The 19334-nt window shown below is 43.3% G+C and overlaps 1 protein-coding gene across 1 annotated transcript in view; it reads right to left on the reverse strand.

Annotated features, from left to right (window-relative positions):
* Positions 1–19334, reverse strand: part of LOC129382769 (sodium-coupled monocarboxylate transporter 1-like) — a 52210-nt gene that overhangs the window by 23063 nt on the left and 9813 nt on the right. Inside the window, exons 5-6 of the mRNA XM_055066950.1 lie at positions 15621–15707; positions 10547–10719 (exon numbers count right to left, since the gene is read on the reverse strand). Of these exons, the coding sequence (XP_054922925.1) occupies positions 10547–10719; positions 15621–15707 (260 nt within the window). The remainder of the gene's footprint in view (positions 1–10546; positions 10720–15620; positions 15708–19334) is intronic.

Below are 19334 nucleotides of genomic sequence, written 5' to 3' on the forward strand. Positions count from 1 at the left end.
TAGGATCTTTAACTGGCATGTAGCTGTAATAAGATGGGTCATTACTATATCGTATTTTGTTCTGTGCAGGTACAACACTAGTCATATAAAGACGTGGAAGACCGTGGAAAGGGCTTTTGGAATGTGGAAGGGATGCTTCGCATGCCTGAGGACGAAACTGCTCACAGACACTCCTCGGTCAGTTGCCATCATTACGGCTTGTGCAGCAGTGCACAATGTTGCATGTGCAATGCAGGGCCCCTGTCCAGTGTCCACTGACGAAGACGGCGACTCAAGCTCAGGAGATGACCCAAATTAAAATGAATCTGACACTTTACTGGGCACACAATTGCGAGCCGCCTCATCCAACGATGTTTTTGTTCTAGGCATACAGATGACGCAAACTAAGCCCACATTATCATATGTACTGGAGTTCCAGTGCACATTTCAGAACTTCGTGTAGTTGAAATTAATCCAGGACCCTCCACATTGTCTTGCCTGTAGCTACAGAGTTTCTTGTTAAGTTCAACCCCATTAATTTTTACTACACGCCATAGAGTACAGTGCTGCATCGAATGCAGCCCTGTACTCTGTTCTTCACTCAATTACTGTGAAATGCCTTGGTGAAAGCAAATTACGCAAAGTAGAGAGTGCAATTTATTTGATTTAGTGATCTTTGCTGCTATCATGTGCTTCCATTTGTTTGAACAGAAGAGCTTGTTTCATTTTCTGCAGTTCTTGCTTTTCTTTTAAAATTCGCATCTGCATCCTGTGCTGTACTTTCCGCTTGTACTTTTAATCAGTGTGCTGCCTCTGATATCCTGCATTTTGATGTCATGCTGTTCCTTTAGCAGCCTCATTTGTTGTTTGTGTTTTGTCTTGCGTTTTTCTTCTTTGGACATAGCTTCGACCCGAGCGCCTAGCTCAGTTTCCAACGCCTCTTGCAAGACGGCCAGTCGGCCGCCGCTGCGAACTTGTGGCACAACTGGCTCAGGTGCTGTGGCTTGGGTTTCCATTCTTTGAACTACCAGCAGCTTCGTACACCTCGTAGTTCTCATCATTGAGGCTTGACTGTGCACAACCACCATTTTTGCTCCTGGTTGGTGTGGGGCTGCTGTGATCCACTGACCGCATCAATAATCCATAACTTTCGGCAAATTCGGTGAGCCTGTTCCCGCCACACTTCGCCCGGATCAAAGCCGCCATCAAATCTACATCTGGAACGACACCCCATTCGTATCTTCGGCTCATCACTGCGCAACCGCGACAGCATCGACAGCGCCAGCAGCGGGACGCTTAAAGCCAAGCAACACGCTCTGGGCAGTCAGAGGGCACGGAGGCACCGACAAGATGACAGGCTCACACTTGTCTTTTTTCACCCTGCAGTTACTCGCTGCCTTCATCCCCGGTTTCCGGTGCGCTGTTCCACTGGATTCGTATGGCGAACCTATCGTTCGTGGTTCTGAGGCCGGCAAATTCGGTGAGCCTGTTCCCGCCACACTTCGCCCGGATCAAAGCCGCCATCAAATCTACATCTGGAACGACACCCCATTCGTATCTTCGGCTCATCACTGCGCAACCGCGACAGCATCGACAGCGCCAGCAGCGGGACGCTTAAAGCCAAGCAACACGCTCTGGGCAGTCAGAGGGCACGGAGGCACCGACAAGATGACAGGCTCACACTTGTCTTTTTTCACCCTGCAGGTCAGTTACATTTCCAAACTGCCACTTCTTTGCTTTAAATCTAGTAATCGCTTCATTGTCGTGCTTCCGTGCCCAGAAGCCTTGAGTGACCCGTTCTGTTCCTTGTTTCTTTCACTGTGTGGTGACGTGGAAAGCAATCCTGGCCCATCCAAGGACGATGTCCTTGCTGAAGTACTTAAAACCGTGAGGGACCTAAATGAAAGATCTATTAGAATAGGATCTGTACAAAATTCTATGTCGGAGACAATTCATGAGCTGAAACAACAGCAAAAAACCGTTTCAGATGCTATATCTGACATCGATCAAAGACTGCAGCACGTGGAAAGCCAGACGGCCATCCTTGATGAATGGAAACAGGATGTCAGCTTATTGCGCGACAAGATTGAGGGTGTAGTAACTGACACGAACACGCTTCGTGCACGACTTGATGACGCGGAAGATCGCTCACGTCGCGACAATCTGTTTTTTTTTTTGTTTGGAGTACCGTATACTCCAACAGAAAATTCAATGCAGTCAGAGGAAATAGCCCTGGATTTGATAAATAACACTTTAAAACTTAGTTTAACTTGCGACCACATAGTGCGTGCACATAGGATTGTTCGCTACAGTCAACAAAAAGCACGGCCGATAATAGTTAAGTTTTCCTCTTATAAAACCAAAGAACAAGTTGTGTCTAAGCGCTCTCTTCTAAAAGGAAGCAGCCTGACTGTGAGCGAAGACTTCTGTGAGGCAACGCGAAATATAAGACATAAGTTAACGGAATATGGCAAGGGACTAAATGTACCCTACAGGCTACGTTACAGAAGACTATTCGTGGGAGAAAAATGTTACGGCTACGACCTAGATAACGATGTTGTCTACGAAATAACGCCACGAAACAGAAATTCCGATCCTCGAATACTGCGCTCAGGTCGTGTCTTACAGAACTCGCGATAGCGAAATGCAAGGGGAGATGCTTGCACTTCATCGAAACATGTTATTTCTGTTGTATTCACTAATATTCGCAGTATATTTATTAAAAGGGACGAATTGTGTTGTCTGGTCGATGACACAGATGCTGACATAATAGCGATAACTGAAACTTGGTTTACTAACAAAATAACAAACGAAGAATTGTTTCATTGCCGTAAAAGATACGTTGTGTATCGGAATGACCGTACTGACAGAATAGGGGGCGGTGTATTACTTGCTGTTAGTAAAGACGTTGAGTGCTTTAACGCACCGATAATCACTGAAATTGAATCTATCTGGTGTTGTTTAACCATTAATTTCAAAAAAATTATCTTAGGCGTCTGCTACCGGCCACCCTCGAATAGTTCGTTTTGTGATCACCTGCATGACTGTCTAAATCAGTTAACAGTACGATTCCCGGGAGCAAAGATAATTCTTATGGGTGACTTTAACTTTCCTAACATAAATTGGTCAAGCACATGTCCCTTCTCTAACCCATCATCCAGTGAGGCTAATCAATTTATCGCTATTTGTTCTGACTTTACCTTAGTACAAACGGTCCTTATTCCAACACGTGTAACAGGCACTACATCATCATTACTTGATCTCGTGCTGACATCATCAGCTGATATTATATCCCCGATAACGCACTTACCTGGCCTTGGCGACCACGATACATTACATTTTACACTCACGATATCACTACCACTGAAACGTAAACGATTTAAGGAAATAAAAGATTATAAAAAGGCTAACTTCTCGGCAATAAACAACGAACTTGCTTCCTTTCTTGACACGTTTCTACTTTGCCATCTTGATCGTTCTGTGGAGACAAATTGGCGCCTCTTTAAAGACAAAGTATCTGATCTAATAAATCGTTATATTCCAGTCCGACGTATATATTCGAATAGTAACGCACCGTGGTATAACAGACACCTTAGCAGACTAAGTAACAAAAAGAAACGCCTATTTCGTATCGCTAAACGGTCACTAAATCCTGAACGCTGGTTCTCATACAAATCTGCTGCCGCCACGTACTTTTCAAACTTACGGTCTGCAAAATTTTCCTACTACAACGTTACCCTTCCCAAGCTACTGAAAACTAACAGTAAGGCATTCTGGAGCTCTATGAAAGGAGATAACACTAGAAAGATTACTCTAACTTCACTAACTGGGAAAGCAATCGCCGACCACGCATGCGCTGACGTGCTAAATGACACGTTCGTACAGGCCTTTTCGCCGTCTACGCATGTTACTCCTCCTCCCGAAATACGGCCTAAAAGATACCCCCACATGGATCCCATAGCATTTAATAGTAACGGTATTAAATCGATTATAAATAAATTAGAATTGAAATCGTCATGTGGTGTTGATGGAATTAACATTAAATTTTTACACAGTACTAGTGAGTACTGCTCGATAATTTTAGAATTACTTTTTTCTCAGTCGCTTCACAACGGCATATTGCCTTTAGATTGCAAAACTGCTAAGATCGTTCCAATTCATAAATCTGGCGATACGCATAACCCTTCTAATTATAGGCCTATTAGTTTGACTTCAGTGTCCTGTAAAATAATGGAGCACTTAATTTATTCTCAGGTAATCAATCACCTTGAATCTAACAACTTCTTTACCTCTAGCCAACATGGTTTTCGTAAAACATTCTCCTGTGATACCCAGCTTCTTTGCTTTACTAACGACTTGCATTCCAACTTGGACGCAGGATTTCTTACGGACTGTATTTTTCTTGATTTCGCTAAAGCTTTTGACAAAGTACACCGCACATTACTGCTATCTAAACTCAGCGCACTAAACATTGATACTAATGTACTTAATTGGATAAAAGCATTTCTAACACACCGCATGCAATTTGTAAGCGCTAATGAAGTTAATTCAACTCTAACCCCAGTTAAATCAGGTGTTCCACAAGAGTCTGTGCATGGGCCGCTGTTGTTTTTAATCAACATTAATGATCTACCTGAAAACATTTCGTCTAAAATTTGTCTTTTTGCGGATGAGTGCGTAATATATCGTAAAAGTACTAATGACGCTAATATTTCATTTCTTCAGGACGATTTAAACACACTGCATAACTGGACTATAATATGGCACATGCTGCTTAACGTCAAGAAATGTAAATCAATGCGAATATCCCGTACTAATGAAGCTTGTCCTGCCTATTTACTTAATAACACTCCTTTAGAGAGCGTAATAAATTACAAATATCTGGGCGTCCATATAACCTATAACTTATCCTGGAAGTACCATATCGACTTTATAACGAGCAAAGCTAATCGCACACTTGGATATCTTCGTAGAAACTTCTCGCTCGCACCATTATCACTCAAACATTTGTTATACACGACATATGTCCGTCCACAGTTGGAATATGCATCATCAGTATGGGACCCACATCATGCCACCTCAATTAACTGCCTTGAAAGTGTCCAGAATCGCTCCGCTCGGTTTATACTAGCTAATTACCGTCGTACAGCAAGCGTAACACAAATGAAGACTACTCTGAACCTGCCTTCGCTATTAACCCGCAGGAAACAATCACGCCTATGCTTATTTCATAAGATTTACTACCACAACGCTGCGCTTCGGTCGGCATGGATTAACCCAGCACCATTCATCTCCTCACGTAGAGATCATACGCATACGGTACATGTTCCTCGCTCCAACGCACTAACACATTCGCAATCATTTTTACCTAAAACATGCAATGAATGGAACGGTCTGCCAGCATCTATTGTTAATATAAGTAATCCTGTTCAATTTAGAAATGCTTTAGTTAACTACATGTAAATCATTAACCTTGCGTTCGATACATCATGTGACTTGTTATTGTATAAGTACTATTTTTTCAAGTTAACTATGTATGTATTTACCTATCATTCCCAACCTGTATATTGAAGTGTATGATGAAATTTGTATGGTGAACTGCGACTACTATTTTTGTGTAAATTAGTGAGCTAGTGTGATTTTCTATTTTTACTTATACTGTGCCTTTCCTGTATATCATTTTTTACTTCCTTTATGTAGCCTCTCCCCTCTATAATGTATATTTACTCTGAGGGCACTGTAAATAAATAAATAAATAAACTTGTGCTCAGGTGTGCAGTGTTCCTTCTGCAATAAAAACAGAAGCTGATCAATCAGTTCATTCATACAAATGAGTGCAGCTATACGCTACACAGACAGCCAAGTTATTTTCTTGCAGAGTATTTTATGGTAGACATCCCATTCAGTCTGCTTAAACTAAAACTTGGAATAAACTGCTAATAGAAATTAGGAGTCCACACAGGTTTCTTTCACTGCTCAAAGATGATATGTAGCTAAAGAAAACTAACACTGTTACTGATGATACTAGCCATGTTGTTTTTCCATTATTGTGACGCCTATATTCACATCGCACTCACTGGCTGTTCTCTACTTTTACTTCTTAAAGCTGTTTTGTTACAGAGACATTTTTGTGACCATTTCGTAACTGTATCTACGAGTTATTCCTGTTGTGTTATGTTGTACCTTCTTTAATTTTCGTCTATGTCATTTGAAAAAAAACTTTGTAGTTCAAGAAAAATTCGTTCTTGACCAGGACAACTTTTTCCTAAATGAACACCTCTTATCCTGTTTTTGTCTGCTCTATGTTTGTGTTATTGCCTGGGTTTTCTCAGATGAGGGGCTCTTGCGTTTTGACTACTTCACACTGTAGTCCATAACATGTGTGTCTGCACTTAGATGTGTCCTTACTCTGTTCACAGTTTATGACTAGAATTGCAGAATTGTAATTCCATCGCACCCACAAATAGCCTTCAGCTATGGGAAATATTGGAAATAATGTGTCACTTTTCAAACGAGAAAGAAGAATCTTGTATGTTCCTTGAATAAAAAAGGGACATTGAAGCATTTTCTGTTTTCATACTAGAAACTTTAGGCACGCTTCAAATGTGAGCATGCTACTTCAGAATTACACCAAGTGCATTGCAAATACTTTGCAAAAAATTGTTGCACTTATAGTTGACACAATCAATAACAGGTTTGAGTATGGGTAACGAAAGCTCTAGCGGCCGGCTTAGTTATCCGTTCCTGGTACATCTCAAACATGCCCTGCGACTCGTTCTGCAGCACCACAGACAGCTGCCATGCGTGTGGACTTACCGTCATCACTGTCATCCAGTCCGCTCGCGTGCATCATTCTGCTCGCCATGTCATCCACAGCTTCTGTACGAGGTAGGGTTTGAGGACGATCGCTGTCAAATGGGTTTGGAACCCTTGCGGCCAAGTGCGGTACGACTGCCTCAAATTGCACCAAGCGCTAGTCCATGGGCGGAGGTGGTGAGCCGCCTCCTGTTAAATAACATATCTCATTGCCAATTCAGAAGAAACTAGCAAAGCCTACCTGTTTCCATAACGTCGCGAATATTCTTTGCCTTCTCCTTCTTTCACTTCTGCTTCATGTTGTCCCAAAACTTTTTAAGTTGCTTTACGTCGCGGGGACGAACGAAAGGCCGGCTATGGTACTCGGTGCAAAATTTGTCCCAGGTCCTGGCATTCGCGTGTATCTACACGGCGTCTGATCGCTTGCTCTCGATGCACGCCTTATACACGTTAATAAGTTCTGTCAGCAGGTCCTTTTCTTCTTCGGTGAAATAGACTTTTCCAGCCATGACTATTGCGTTTCGCACTGCGCTGCTGGAGAGAACCGCCGCTAGAGGCAAAACACGACCAAACAAGAGCGCCCTTTCGCTACTTTAGCAGCCGGTGTTCTGGGATGACCCGAATGACGCGGGCTCTGTCGCCAGACGTGATCCGCTTTCGTGGTTCCCGTTGAATTTTTTATATTAAATAACCAACGTTACAAAGAAAGCGTCTATACGTATCTATATCTATATACACTTTGTGGTAAAATAATAAAAGCAGCATTCATTTGTTTGGCTTAATGAAGGCTTTAGTTAAAATTGTTAAGAACGCTCGGACCCAGACGGCTGACATCAATCCTCAGTCACTCGTCTCTTTAGGACTGGTGAAGGGGGCTTTCAGAACACGCTGCCGGCCATCGCGCACCCTCTGAGGCTAGGAAGCATGAAGGGCTCTTCGGTAAGGATAGGAAAAGGTCGAAGGAAAGGAGCGTTTCTGAATCTGGGCGTAAAGATTTGTTTTTTAAATCAGTGTAGCTTCGCTAAAGGGTTTGTGATGCCTTGTTTAATTGTTTTGTCTGTTTCAAGCATAGAATCAAGTCAAGCAGGGGAGTAATGAGCAATGCAATACAAACAAAAGTAACCCTCCTCTCCTACATCTGCGCATGCGTGTCACCACAATCATCCAACGTTCGATTCCGAAACTTCTTCAAAAGCGCAATATGGCGCAGCGAGAAGAAGCAGTGGCCTCCGAACGCCGGAATCACGGCTTGAGGGTAGTAGGCCCCGCAATTGCGCGTAGAATAGGCGATATGTCTGAAAGCGGCATCAACGCGAGAGATGCCACTTGTAGCAAGATAGAAATTCCTGGTCCCGTAATGTTTAAGCTGCCGGTTGGAGGTTTTTGCTTTATTCCAGCCGTTGCATTCGAAGCACTTTTTCTAAATTTCTGCATGTAAAAAAATATGTTTGCATATCTACTGCATGGTGCTGTTTCTTTGTAGCATTCATATAAAAAATTGAATGCAACTGCCCGATAGCTGCACTGAACTATCAAACAATTTCGACGGGCAGGTTAAAAATTTTTTTTAATGATTGTGCATCCGAGCAATGCCTGCGTTTCTACTAGTCCACATTTCCTACATTCAACTTGGTGATGACGAGTTAACAAATTGAGCAAATTTGTTTTCTTTTTCAGGGAAAAAAGGACGTTATAAGAAATGTTGCATAACCTAAGCGTAATTAATACTCAGAACAAGTGATTTTATTTATTTTCCAGTTAGCAGTGCACGTTATAACAGTTGCTCATTGGTTGACAGCTTAAGGACTGAACCCAGAAAAAGTTGGTCCTAGAAGAGTCTCCTTTCTTTTTACGTAATACATATTGTATAAACACAATATCATTCAGAACAAGTGTAAACAAGGTTAACATATCTAGAGAGTGTTACGTGCGTCGGTGTTGGCTTAGCAATTCTAGACGAATTCACCGACTTTTTGCTCAATGGAAAAATCTCATATAAACAGCGGCATAACAAAATATAATACAATGGCGACTACGACGCGAGAAAGAGCAAGGATGTGCATAATCGTGAAGGAAGGAATATACAAACAAACTCGGCATAAACGCTTTAAGATTCGTGCCGAGATTTATGTCGGCTGAAAAGCAAGAGACTTACAAAATGTTTTGTATTTCTCTCACTTGCAACACCTCTGCATTCGGTCCTCTCATCGCTTAGTGTGAAAAGGCCAGAATTTCAACCAGTTTAGCAAAGAAGGATACAGCGAAACGGCTTTTTAAATTTGTGGTTTCGGTTTCCCCGGTGCCGCCGCCGCCGCCGCCGCCGCCGCCGCCACTGCCATAGATATATGGCCGTGCGCCGCCACCGGTGGAAACCGACACGGTGCAAACCACTAGTCCTGTGTGTGTAACGGAGAAAAGCGGGGAGGAAGTGCGCCGCCTTTCTTCGCGCGCGATGCGTCGGGGGAAGTGCAGGGAGGTAGGAGGTGTGGGGGGGACCACTAGTCCTGTGTGTGTAACGGAGAAAAGCGGGGAGGAAGTGCGCCGCCTTTCGTCGCGCGCGATGCGCCGGGGGAAGTGCAGGGATGTAGGAGGGGGGGGGGGGCACCTTAGTATTCTGTGATCTCTGACTCTGTGATTGCGCAATATGTTTAGTTGCCTTGTTTGACGCATTACATACAGTGACTTTTTTAGATACATAGATTTACTGGAGACTTATACGTATATTTAAATATCTTATTGCGAGGTCTTGTGGATACATGCAGTGAACTTTGTTTCCAGCGACACTTTTTTTGCTCTTTATCAAGCTTTATTTTGGCATTTGTGCATTTCATTGTACCTTCGCATTTCTAATGTACATTTTGCAGAACTCCTGCTTTTAATATGTGATCTCTGTTGCGAGAATATCTTCGGTGCAATTACAATACGAGACCAGTGACAGCTGCTCCTGAGCAATACATTGCAACGAAGGACAGCGTCATTGAGATTTTTCCCAGGCCGTTGCATATGTACAAAAATGTAAACAAGCTTTTCGAATGACAAAGTTTCATTAAAATATTTGTCCTCAACTTGTTCATTTCACAGCCTTTACGTTTATCATATCAGCGGCAGGCACTGCTTTGCTGGTTTCGAACTGATATAGTTCTAAACTTCATGTGATATTTTGTTTACCTATTTATAGACAAAAGACATGAAAGACGTATACACAGACATATAAGTTATTGCGGGCACAATTTTTGGGACATTGGGACATAGTATTTTATGAGAATATACACATTTTACTTGTCTTGACAGTATGTAGAGCCCAAGAATTCGTTTACAGCATCTTTTTCAATGGCAATGCAACTAATATTCATGTATATGACCCTCGACAAATTCTGCAAGCAGGACGCTGAGCGGCAACGTGAGCCTGCCCCCCCCCCCCCCCTCCCCTCGAACGAAATTTCTGGCTATGCCACTAGTGTCTAAGAAACTCCTGAACAAGACTTCACAATGCGGTAAACACGGTTTAAATCATGCATTCGGGATGTAAAAGAGTGGCGACATAGTGTTAACGCATTTTTCTCGCATTCACGTCGCCGCTTAATTTTTATTCAACTGAAATAAATGTTTACCTTGCAGCGTAATACGTTCGGCGGCAGTAAATTATCTTCCCCCAGTAAAAAGTACATGGGCGCGCTGTGTAGGTGATGCATTGCCGATAAAGCAGTGACTGCTTTGTATAAAGTAAACACAATACCCTAAATAAACTTACTCTGCCTGTGGAATAGGGATGCTTGTGTTCGACGTCCAAGAAATGACACTGTGGTTGTGGAGGCAGTAGTCCAGGGACGTTTCCATTCTGGTAAGCTTCCTTCCACTCTTGATAATGGTTGCGATGTGGAACAGTTGAAACACAACTGCAACAATCGTCGCCACGCCAGCACCCTGTGCGCACGGAAAATTCTGCTTTTAATGCCTTGTTTTACAATGAACACGTTTGGGTTAGCTCAACGTCCGTTAGGGTGCCACTGGATCCAATGGCGATTATGAACGCAGCAAGGAATGGAGGAAATATCACTGGGTTGTTATTTCTTATTGAGAAGAGAGAATGCAGCTATTAGCATGAATCTTGCAATCTACTTTTTATTCAACCATGATGTAGGGTAGAATTCAAAAAAGTAATTTCCTCATAATATGTAAATGTTACAAGGAATCAGATTCGCAGAAGTCTTTAACGAGTGGAAAATCTCTGGCAGGCGGAGGTTTGAGTATTGCCAGTTGTGATTCTGCTGCATTTACCATGACGGCTCAGACACAAGCTGAAGGCTCCAAGGTAAAAACGAAGCAACATTTTCCATTCGAATTTAATGCCTTTCAGGTAACTAGAATCCGGTTACATACATAAGTGGGTATGTATATTTGAAAAGACTTGATGTTTAGTGCATGTATATCGTTAACAATGACGTTACAGCGCTTCCGCTTCAATTTTCAACATGCAAAGAGGTGTACCTAAAATGATATTAATGTATGGCACAAAAAGGAAACAAAAGCAAATTCTCACTCTATCACAAGTACCCTAAAGTGTTATTTGTACTATCCGAATTTGCAAACACTGCAGGTGTGCCCCCCCCCCCCCCCCCCTCCCAAGCACCTCAGCTTACTTACTCTCATTTCTAGTGCTGCAGACAGGCCACATATTGCACGTTAGTGTATTTCTCGGAATATTGCTCAGACATAATAAAATTGAAAACATTCTCTATTTCCTCTATCTACTTGATGTGCACTAAGTAACATCATGAACATTGTTATGGTATTTGAGTTATCGCTTCTCAACCTCAGAACGCTGCAAACGTAGGAATGTGTCAGTCAATTTTGCTTGTTCGCTCTTATGTCTGAACCGACAAAAGCAACCGTTGAGCAATTTTAATGAATCCGCTATATAAAAGGAAACAAATAACGTGCATAAAGTAACAATTTTTCTGTGCTCTATGATGCAGGACACACTACTCGGTATGATATACAGGATTCAGCGGTAATGCGGTATGTGTATCAAACAGCATTCTAGAAGTATTGAAGAATGCAAATTTCTTTTTATTTGCAACCATGGCATCCCTCTTCTTAAGATCTCGCAGGAATAAATACATAAAAATTTCTAGACAAAAACAAAACTGCATCGAAGAAAAAATTTGATATTACCTGAGACTATCCAACAAAATCCACCACACTAACAAATACATTTGATTTTGTTGAGATCGAACATTCAATTATTTACATCCAATGCTCTAATGCGACCCCGACTTCCTGATGCTTCACAAAGTTCATTCATATCTTAAGAGCTAAGTCCGAGTACTACAGAAAAGTATCCGAGAACTCCAAAGCCTTTTAATGAAGGTGCTCGTAGTGGTGTTCTTGCAGTAGGCGCGGTTAGCCTGGCATAGATAGCCGGCAATTGTTCCACCTGAGCCTCGTGGGAACTGAGATTGGGTGTGTCACCAGGTGTCGAGGAGTCCCGTGTCTCACACGAAGGCAATGAGCAGTCGTTGCACCCTCTTCCTGATTTCCACGGGCCATCCGGGGAAGAGGACATCTTCAAAGTTCCTGTTCGAAAGAGCGTTCTTGTGCAGGCTGTCGACCATCGCTTTTCATTCTATGTCGAACAGCGGGCATAGCCGAATGAAACGTTCGATGCCACCTGTATCACCACAGAATACACAGAACGGGAAGCCCAGTTTTGAATAGCCAAGACCGGGTGTACGCGGAATCGGTTCTGATGCAGTGCAACAGCGTTCCTTCTTCTCGAGTATAGCTCCATGGGTCACAGAGGCTCGGTGTGGACTGTTGTGCATAACTGTAAAGTGATTTCGGATTGTGTCCTTAGAGATCTGAAAGATGTTCGGCGCTCTCACCTCTGGGGCGCATGTGCGCGCTACGCACGCAAGAGCATCAGCTTTCTCATTTCCTTCAATTCCTACGTGGGATGGGATCCACTGATTTTTTACGTTAGAACCCTTCCTCATTAGATCTTTACTCAGCGCCAGAGATTGCCTTGTAAACTTTTCTCGAGGTAAGCCATGGTGTAATCGTTGTAACGCTGACTTTGAGTCTGTCAGCACCACCACGTCTCGTGCAGAACAGGCGCGCGGTCATCGCAAAGTCGTGGTAATTGCGGCGTTTTCTACTGTTGAAGAGGAAACTATGCGATCCAGGCTGCCAGACCATGACGCATTAAGGGAGGGTAAGCAGAATGCCGCTGCGCAGCTATTTGTTTGTGCGCACACCGACCCGTCAGTGTACACTTGTATGTGTCAGTGAAATACTGTGCTCAAGTGCTCCAGCACAAGAAAAATTGCTTCGTCAGTTGAAATGGCGCATTTCGTTGGTAGGTGGGGTACATTGAGGCTGCATGTAACGTCCTAAAGAGACCATGGCGGATCTAGGCGACTTCGTTTAGGCCTGCTGGATATGGACCCTTTTCCTGGCATCACTAAAGTCCCCCGACAACATCAAATCGCCGTCGCATTCCAATTATGGTGCGCAGCTAGGGTCGCGTCTAGCACGTTGCTCGACCCGTCAGAGTGGTTGGTGGCCCACACCTCATGCGCCGCACGTCGAGCTATTGTCTCCCCCCCCCCCCCCCCCCCTGCTTGACTCCTCCCGAAACTGCAACGGGAGGCTTGCACGGTTCCAGGTAGCTGATCTTGGTCCCGAGCAAAGCTGTTGTGTGGCTCTGAAAGGTGATTCGAGAACAACCCGTCTACTCCAGCTGAGCGCTTGCAGGCAAGGAGGCAATGCCTGTGGCAAGTCACCCATCGGACAGTCGAGCCCTTGGAGCGACCCCATGGGCCGAATGTGACGGCACTTGCACGGGCGCCTACCATTGGAGGAAAATGACGTCAGCTGAGCTGGCCCGATGGTTGGCCGAAAATGACGTGACCCCGAGAAACCGAAGGCGTTAAAAGCGAGAGGCAGGGAGAAGAGACATTCCTTCATTCATTCGTTTTTCTTGCCACCGGCCGCGACGTCCGATTTGCTGCCGGCCGTCGATAACATTATGACTGTTCATGACTTTGTGTTATTACTGTAAATAATGTAAATAAACCTTCAGTTCTCAAAATCATCCTCAACGTCAGCCAACTCTCGCACTCAACGGTAAGATCCCAAAGGTCATTCAAATCCTAAAAATCGGAAGGTGTTTAGCGCCACATGGAAATGGAGCCAGTTCTTGCTCTTAGCTGCCGGAGAAGCACCGCACCTGCGGGCGACTCGCCTAGCCTTAAAAGCTGCATCAGCAAGACCCTCCTTCATTACTAACCTGTTTGTTTCAAGCCGCCTGAGGAGCCCCTTTTGCCAAGAAAAGTCCCTTTCTGTGCATTGCCTCCAAGCGCTCGAATTGACTCGATGATGGTGATATCAGCGGCAACTGATAGAGAAGACTGCTTGTTATCAGCATATCGTTTAGTTTAAGCATGGACATAGGATGGTTTCCCCAACGTACACCTATCATGCGACGAAGTGCGTTGACGCTTTGCACTGATGCAGCCACCACACTTTAAATCAGCCGTCACCATAGTAGCTTGCTGTCGATGCTGACGCTCGGGAATCTTATAAAGAACTTCTTACATCCAGCGCCGACATTCAAAGTAAACTGCGATTTTCTTCAAGCAGCTGCGCTACTACGAGCGCCCAATGTCGACGCTGCTTCTCGTTGGTCAAAAGGCGATGTTATTTCCTTGTGCTCCTTAAATATGCGTCTCTGCGGACGGCGGTTTCGGTTTCGATAGGTGGCATAATGTTTCCATAGACGGTAGCAGACGCGCTTTAATCCTGTGTTGCCCGACCTATCACACATGCTAACTCAAAACTCATATTTCGACCGAAGAAACTTAATACATATGATATAGTAGCGATTTTGACATGCTATAGATTATTTTTGTTGGGCATGGTTCATCAAACCAACTACTAATCATTTAATTACTTTATTAAAAAGCTAAGACTAAAGTAACACATAATTGGTCTTTGTGAAAGCGCACTGTCATTGCGAAGAAATAAAGGTGTACAAGATGTAACTTTCTTTGACGTGGAATTGTGTTAGGTCATTAGGAGGTTAATGCTTCTCGATCAACAGTTCCAGTCATTGTCAAGGGGCATGCTACACTACACCATTTAGCGAGTCTTCCCCAAGGTAGCATGTATGCAAATACCAAACACACACAACACACATACAAACACACACGCATATATATATATATATATATATATATATATATATATATATATATATATATATCGAGAATGAGCAAATTGAACAGTGTCAAAAAGACTAGTATATGATATCATAGATACACGTAACTAAATTTTTATACTCAATTTAGTACTGGTAATTTTGCTCTCTCTCGAAGAATGTCCTAACGCATGCATTGTATATGAGGTTGTGCAAAGAACCTTTGTATAAGAAAGTGGTTACGCTGATTGAATAGACAGAACGTCATGACTACTTGGATTTAAGTGTATACTTCCTTGGATATCGTTCTCTTTAAGTTGCATCTTGCCATGCGTAAACCAAAGGCCTACGAATCAACGAACCCTAGTCGTTCATTTTCTGTCTCATAACATTTCTTTGCATTGAACATTGACTTTACAGGTTCCGCTGGTACTCTTTGTACTTCTTATCCGTCCCTATTATGCGCTGTAACTTAATAAACGCAATCAAGCTTAGTTAGCCCGCAATACAATAATTCTGTTAAATCCTCAGTCTCCTCAAGGGAGTCAACGAAATACGCTTAGTTATAGAAACCGACCTGAAGATAGGCCGCTATAATTACTCTAACCTTGGTATCAACACCTACCTTTGCACGGACGAAAGGGAACAAGACACCTATTAAGCACAAACCGACAAAAGGTGCAGTCAGGCTATTGCAGGCCATAAGGAAGGACTGTAAAGAAAGCAGGAAAAAAAGAGTTTCATCACCCTGGTGGTGTCCTTCGAAAGTGTTCAAATACGCACTATCATTGTCGCCACTATTCCATAAAAGACACGCTGACTGCGTTAAATGCGCCATTCGCGAAGAAAAAGAAAATGCATCGCAAGCTGGTCATTATTAGCACTTGCCATTGTGTGAACGACGAAATAAAAATTAGTGCAAGGGGATACCTTATTTGCGCAGAGTAAGGGTGTAGGTCAGGTCACATCTACTGTTAGAAAAAGTAAAATTATAAAAAAGAACATATGGTTGGTGCACGAAACTTATATACGAAAACTGCATCCTTACTTACTGAAAATTTATATAGTTGTAGGTCATGTAGTAAAGCTGGGTCGAAAATAACGCGCGGGCAGACCGTAGAACAAAAAAATGTGAGCATTTTCCGCCAAAGTTTGGTTACACAGTAGTTAATTGCTTTGCGATGCCTTAAGTATGTGCGCGCCTTGACCTAGAATTCCAGCTGCCAATGCATCTCACCAGTGAAAATTTCATTACCGACCACAACTTGCCCCGTTTACAAAAGAAAAAGAGCACCTTACATTGCCATAGAAACTCCTAAAAGACCTTGACACTAAATTTCTAGCTTTAACTATGCAAAGAATGCTCTACCTTACATGCCTTACAGCAAGTTGGCATAATCTGAGCGCACTTAAAAAGCTTGTGTTAGTTTTTTTATAGCCTGATCGAACTGTACAGCAGCTTGGCAACACTAAGTGGTGAAGAACTTAAATGGCCCCTTGTAATAATGGAGGCCGATCTCAAAGGCCACGCTTTTCTGATTGCAAACAACAGAAGCGATTCAGGCTTGTACGAAACGAATTACAGGTAAATAATTACTCCTAATAAATAACGTTTTTTGGTAATCTTATACTTTAACGATTGCTTTTTTTAAGTAAAGACTACATATATTCAGCTAAATTTTTCACAAAACAATACATCAGCTGACACAGCCTTGAGCACGTAAATTTGTCGGCAACTACAGTGCTCAAAGCGATGAAAAAATGTACGTGGGTTACCGGCTTCCCACAGTCACCGTCCTGCAGCTACGGCTCGATTACCTGAACAAGGCAGACTTGCGTATTTGCACACCCTGCTCAGAAGTTTAAACTCCCAGCTTTCCTGTTACAATAAATATCTTTCTCCACTGGAAGCATTTTAGGCGGCTTCTGTAAGCGGTAAGAGCTGCTTTTCAATTTTCTTATACACTTTCTGCAATCTGACTTCTTTGATGTAGACACAAGTTCTAGGCTGCTAAAGCCATATCTTTCTATGAGGCTGATATATATCTGATTCGTACACGCCTATTTTTGCTACTGTAACGCCAGAGCAGTATTTATTGAACTGAATAATATGCAGCTCTATATTAAATAACATTGCTCATTTGGCCACATTTTTAACTAACGTGAAACCCGCCGTGGTTGCTCAGTGGCTATGGTGTTAGGCTGCTGAGCACGAGGTTGCGGGATCGAATCCCGGCCACGGCGGCCGCATTTCGATGGGGGCAAAATGCGAAAACACCCGTGTACTTAGATTTAGGTGCACGTTAAAGAACCCCAGGTGGTCAAAATTTGCGGAGTCCCCCACTACGGCGTGCCTCATTATCAGAAAGTGGTTTTGGCACGTAAAACCCCATAATTATTAACTAACATGAACTTTTCCTACCACCCCTTACAATTCGTCGTTTAAGTCTAAAACTGGCGCAGTTTCGCCTGAAAGGCGAAGTATTGATTGCGATAGCAAAATAGTAGACAGCTGTACGAGGTAAGGATGGTAGTTTTATCGGCCGTGTAAACTTAGAAGCATTCGCTTACACACTGAATTAAAACGCATGGTGTCGGAGCGCACGAGGAAACATGAACACATCGCACTTGATGCGCGCGGACGCTCGCTGTCGCGCTGGCGTCGAGTGTCATGAGCTTGCTTACACCGTGCTTGCTCGCTGGTGTGAGCAAGCGCGACAGCAGCAGCGAACGAAGCGATCTATCTATCTATCTATCTATCTATCTATCTATCTATCTATCTATCTATCTATCTATCTATCTATCTATCTATCTATCTATCTATCTATCTACCTATCTATCTATCTATCTATCTATCTATCTATCGAGCGAAGCGACCTAAGGTCTATCGCTTCAGCGCAAGAGCGGCGAGAACTGCAGTGTACCTGACAACGGTCGAGTGGACCGAACGGCACTCTCCCGCTGAGGCGCCGCGTGTGGAAAAATTGCGCGAGGGCGCTGCGAACGAACTGGATTGGGGTGGTGACGCACTTCGCGGCATATTCAACGTAATTACGCTGCGGGCGCTGAGACCGATAGCGCGCGGACGCTCTTATGTTGGTGTTTTACTTCAACTGCAAATTTATATTCACACCTTTTCGCCACGCGTACATATTTGAGGCATGGATTATACAACGTGACGTATTCAATTTTGCTGTCGTTGTCAAGTGCGTCGTCTGTTAGCGAGCGCGCGTTCGTTGCGTGGACGCCGGCGGACGCCCAGTTTCTCTCGCAAAAGTCTGCGCAGTAAATTTTTTTTTGTCGTTTTTACTTGCTTTGGTGCGCCCGCGACTCTTGTCAGCCGGTATCAGCTGTAGTTTTAGCCAAGTGAAGGGCTATCTTTAACATTGTTTTCTAAAAGGAACGCGTAATGTTTGCCACAGAAGCCGCCTAACTGCAACATGAAGATACGTAAGAAAATCTTATGAATACCGTGTCATTTTACGCGTGCTTCTTGTTGGTGGAATATTGACTAGAGATAATGATCAAAGAAAATAATTTTGTAGTGAATTTGCCTATGTACTCAGACTGGATCGGGGAGACCAGGAAGTCTTTATGAATGTGATCTCCGTGGCTTGTCTGGCGATCTCCTTCAACGGCACAGCAGGCGAAATGAAGTAGAAACACATAGTCTAATCGAATGGTATTCGCTATTCAGATCGTATACGACTTCGTAATTCAGTTTTAAAAATGATCAAATAGCCATTTCCGTTCGAATGTAACGCACAACAGCACTTTTGAAGTCTCGAAGGTGAGGGGCCGATGTGAGGACTTTCATTCCGAATGATTGTGCTGCTGGAGAGGTGCATCAATTCCTGAGAGAATTAACGCACGGGTGCTAATCGGTCCTGCTTAAGAAGTTCCGAGTTGTCATTCAAAATAAACGCCCCGTTTCGAGGCAGTCCATAACTCTGCTAACTTGATTCAGGAAAAGAAAACATTTTTTTTTTCACAGTCTATGTCTCCAACCCATTAAATCTGTGTAACGAATGTGGTACCAGACTTATTTTCCTCAACAAACACAATAGACCTACAAATATTTCTACGTGTATGTGAGGCATGCCGTTCCTTTAATTGATTCGTTATTGTCCTTATAGTGCACCGAATAACTGAAAGCAGCCGTTTATAATACAGAAGCTGCTTAGTTCAGGGGACTTAAAGTTGGGAATCACATTACATTTAGGTACGAAATAAAAGGTAAGCGTAACATATTTTTCTCAGAAATCAGACTCGAGAATAATTTCTTTTGTTTACACCCCTAGAAAAAAGCCGAAGGACGCAGCTGCCTTTTGCTTTTTTT

Source organism: Dermacentor andersoni, chromosome 6 (genome assembly GCF_023375885.2).
Source record: "Dermacentor andersoni chromosome 6, qqDerAnde1_hic_scaffold, whole genome shotgun sequence".
NCBI classification, from domain to species: domain Eukaryota; kingdom Metazoa; phylum Arthropoda; class Arachnida; order Ixodida; family Ixodidae; genus Dermacentor; species Dermacentor andersoni.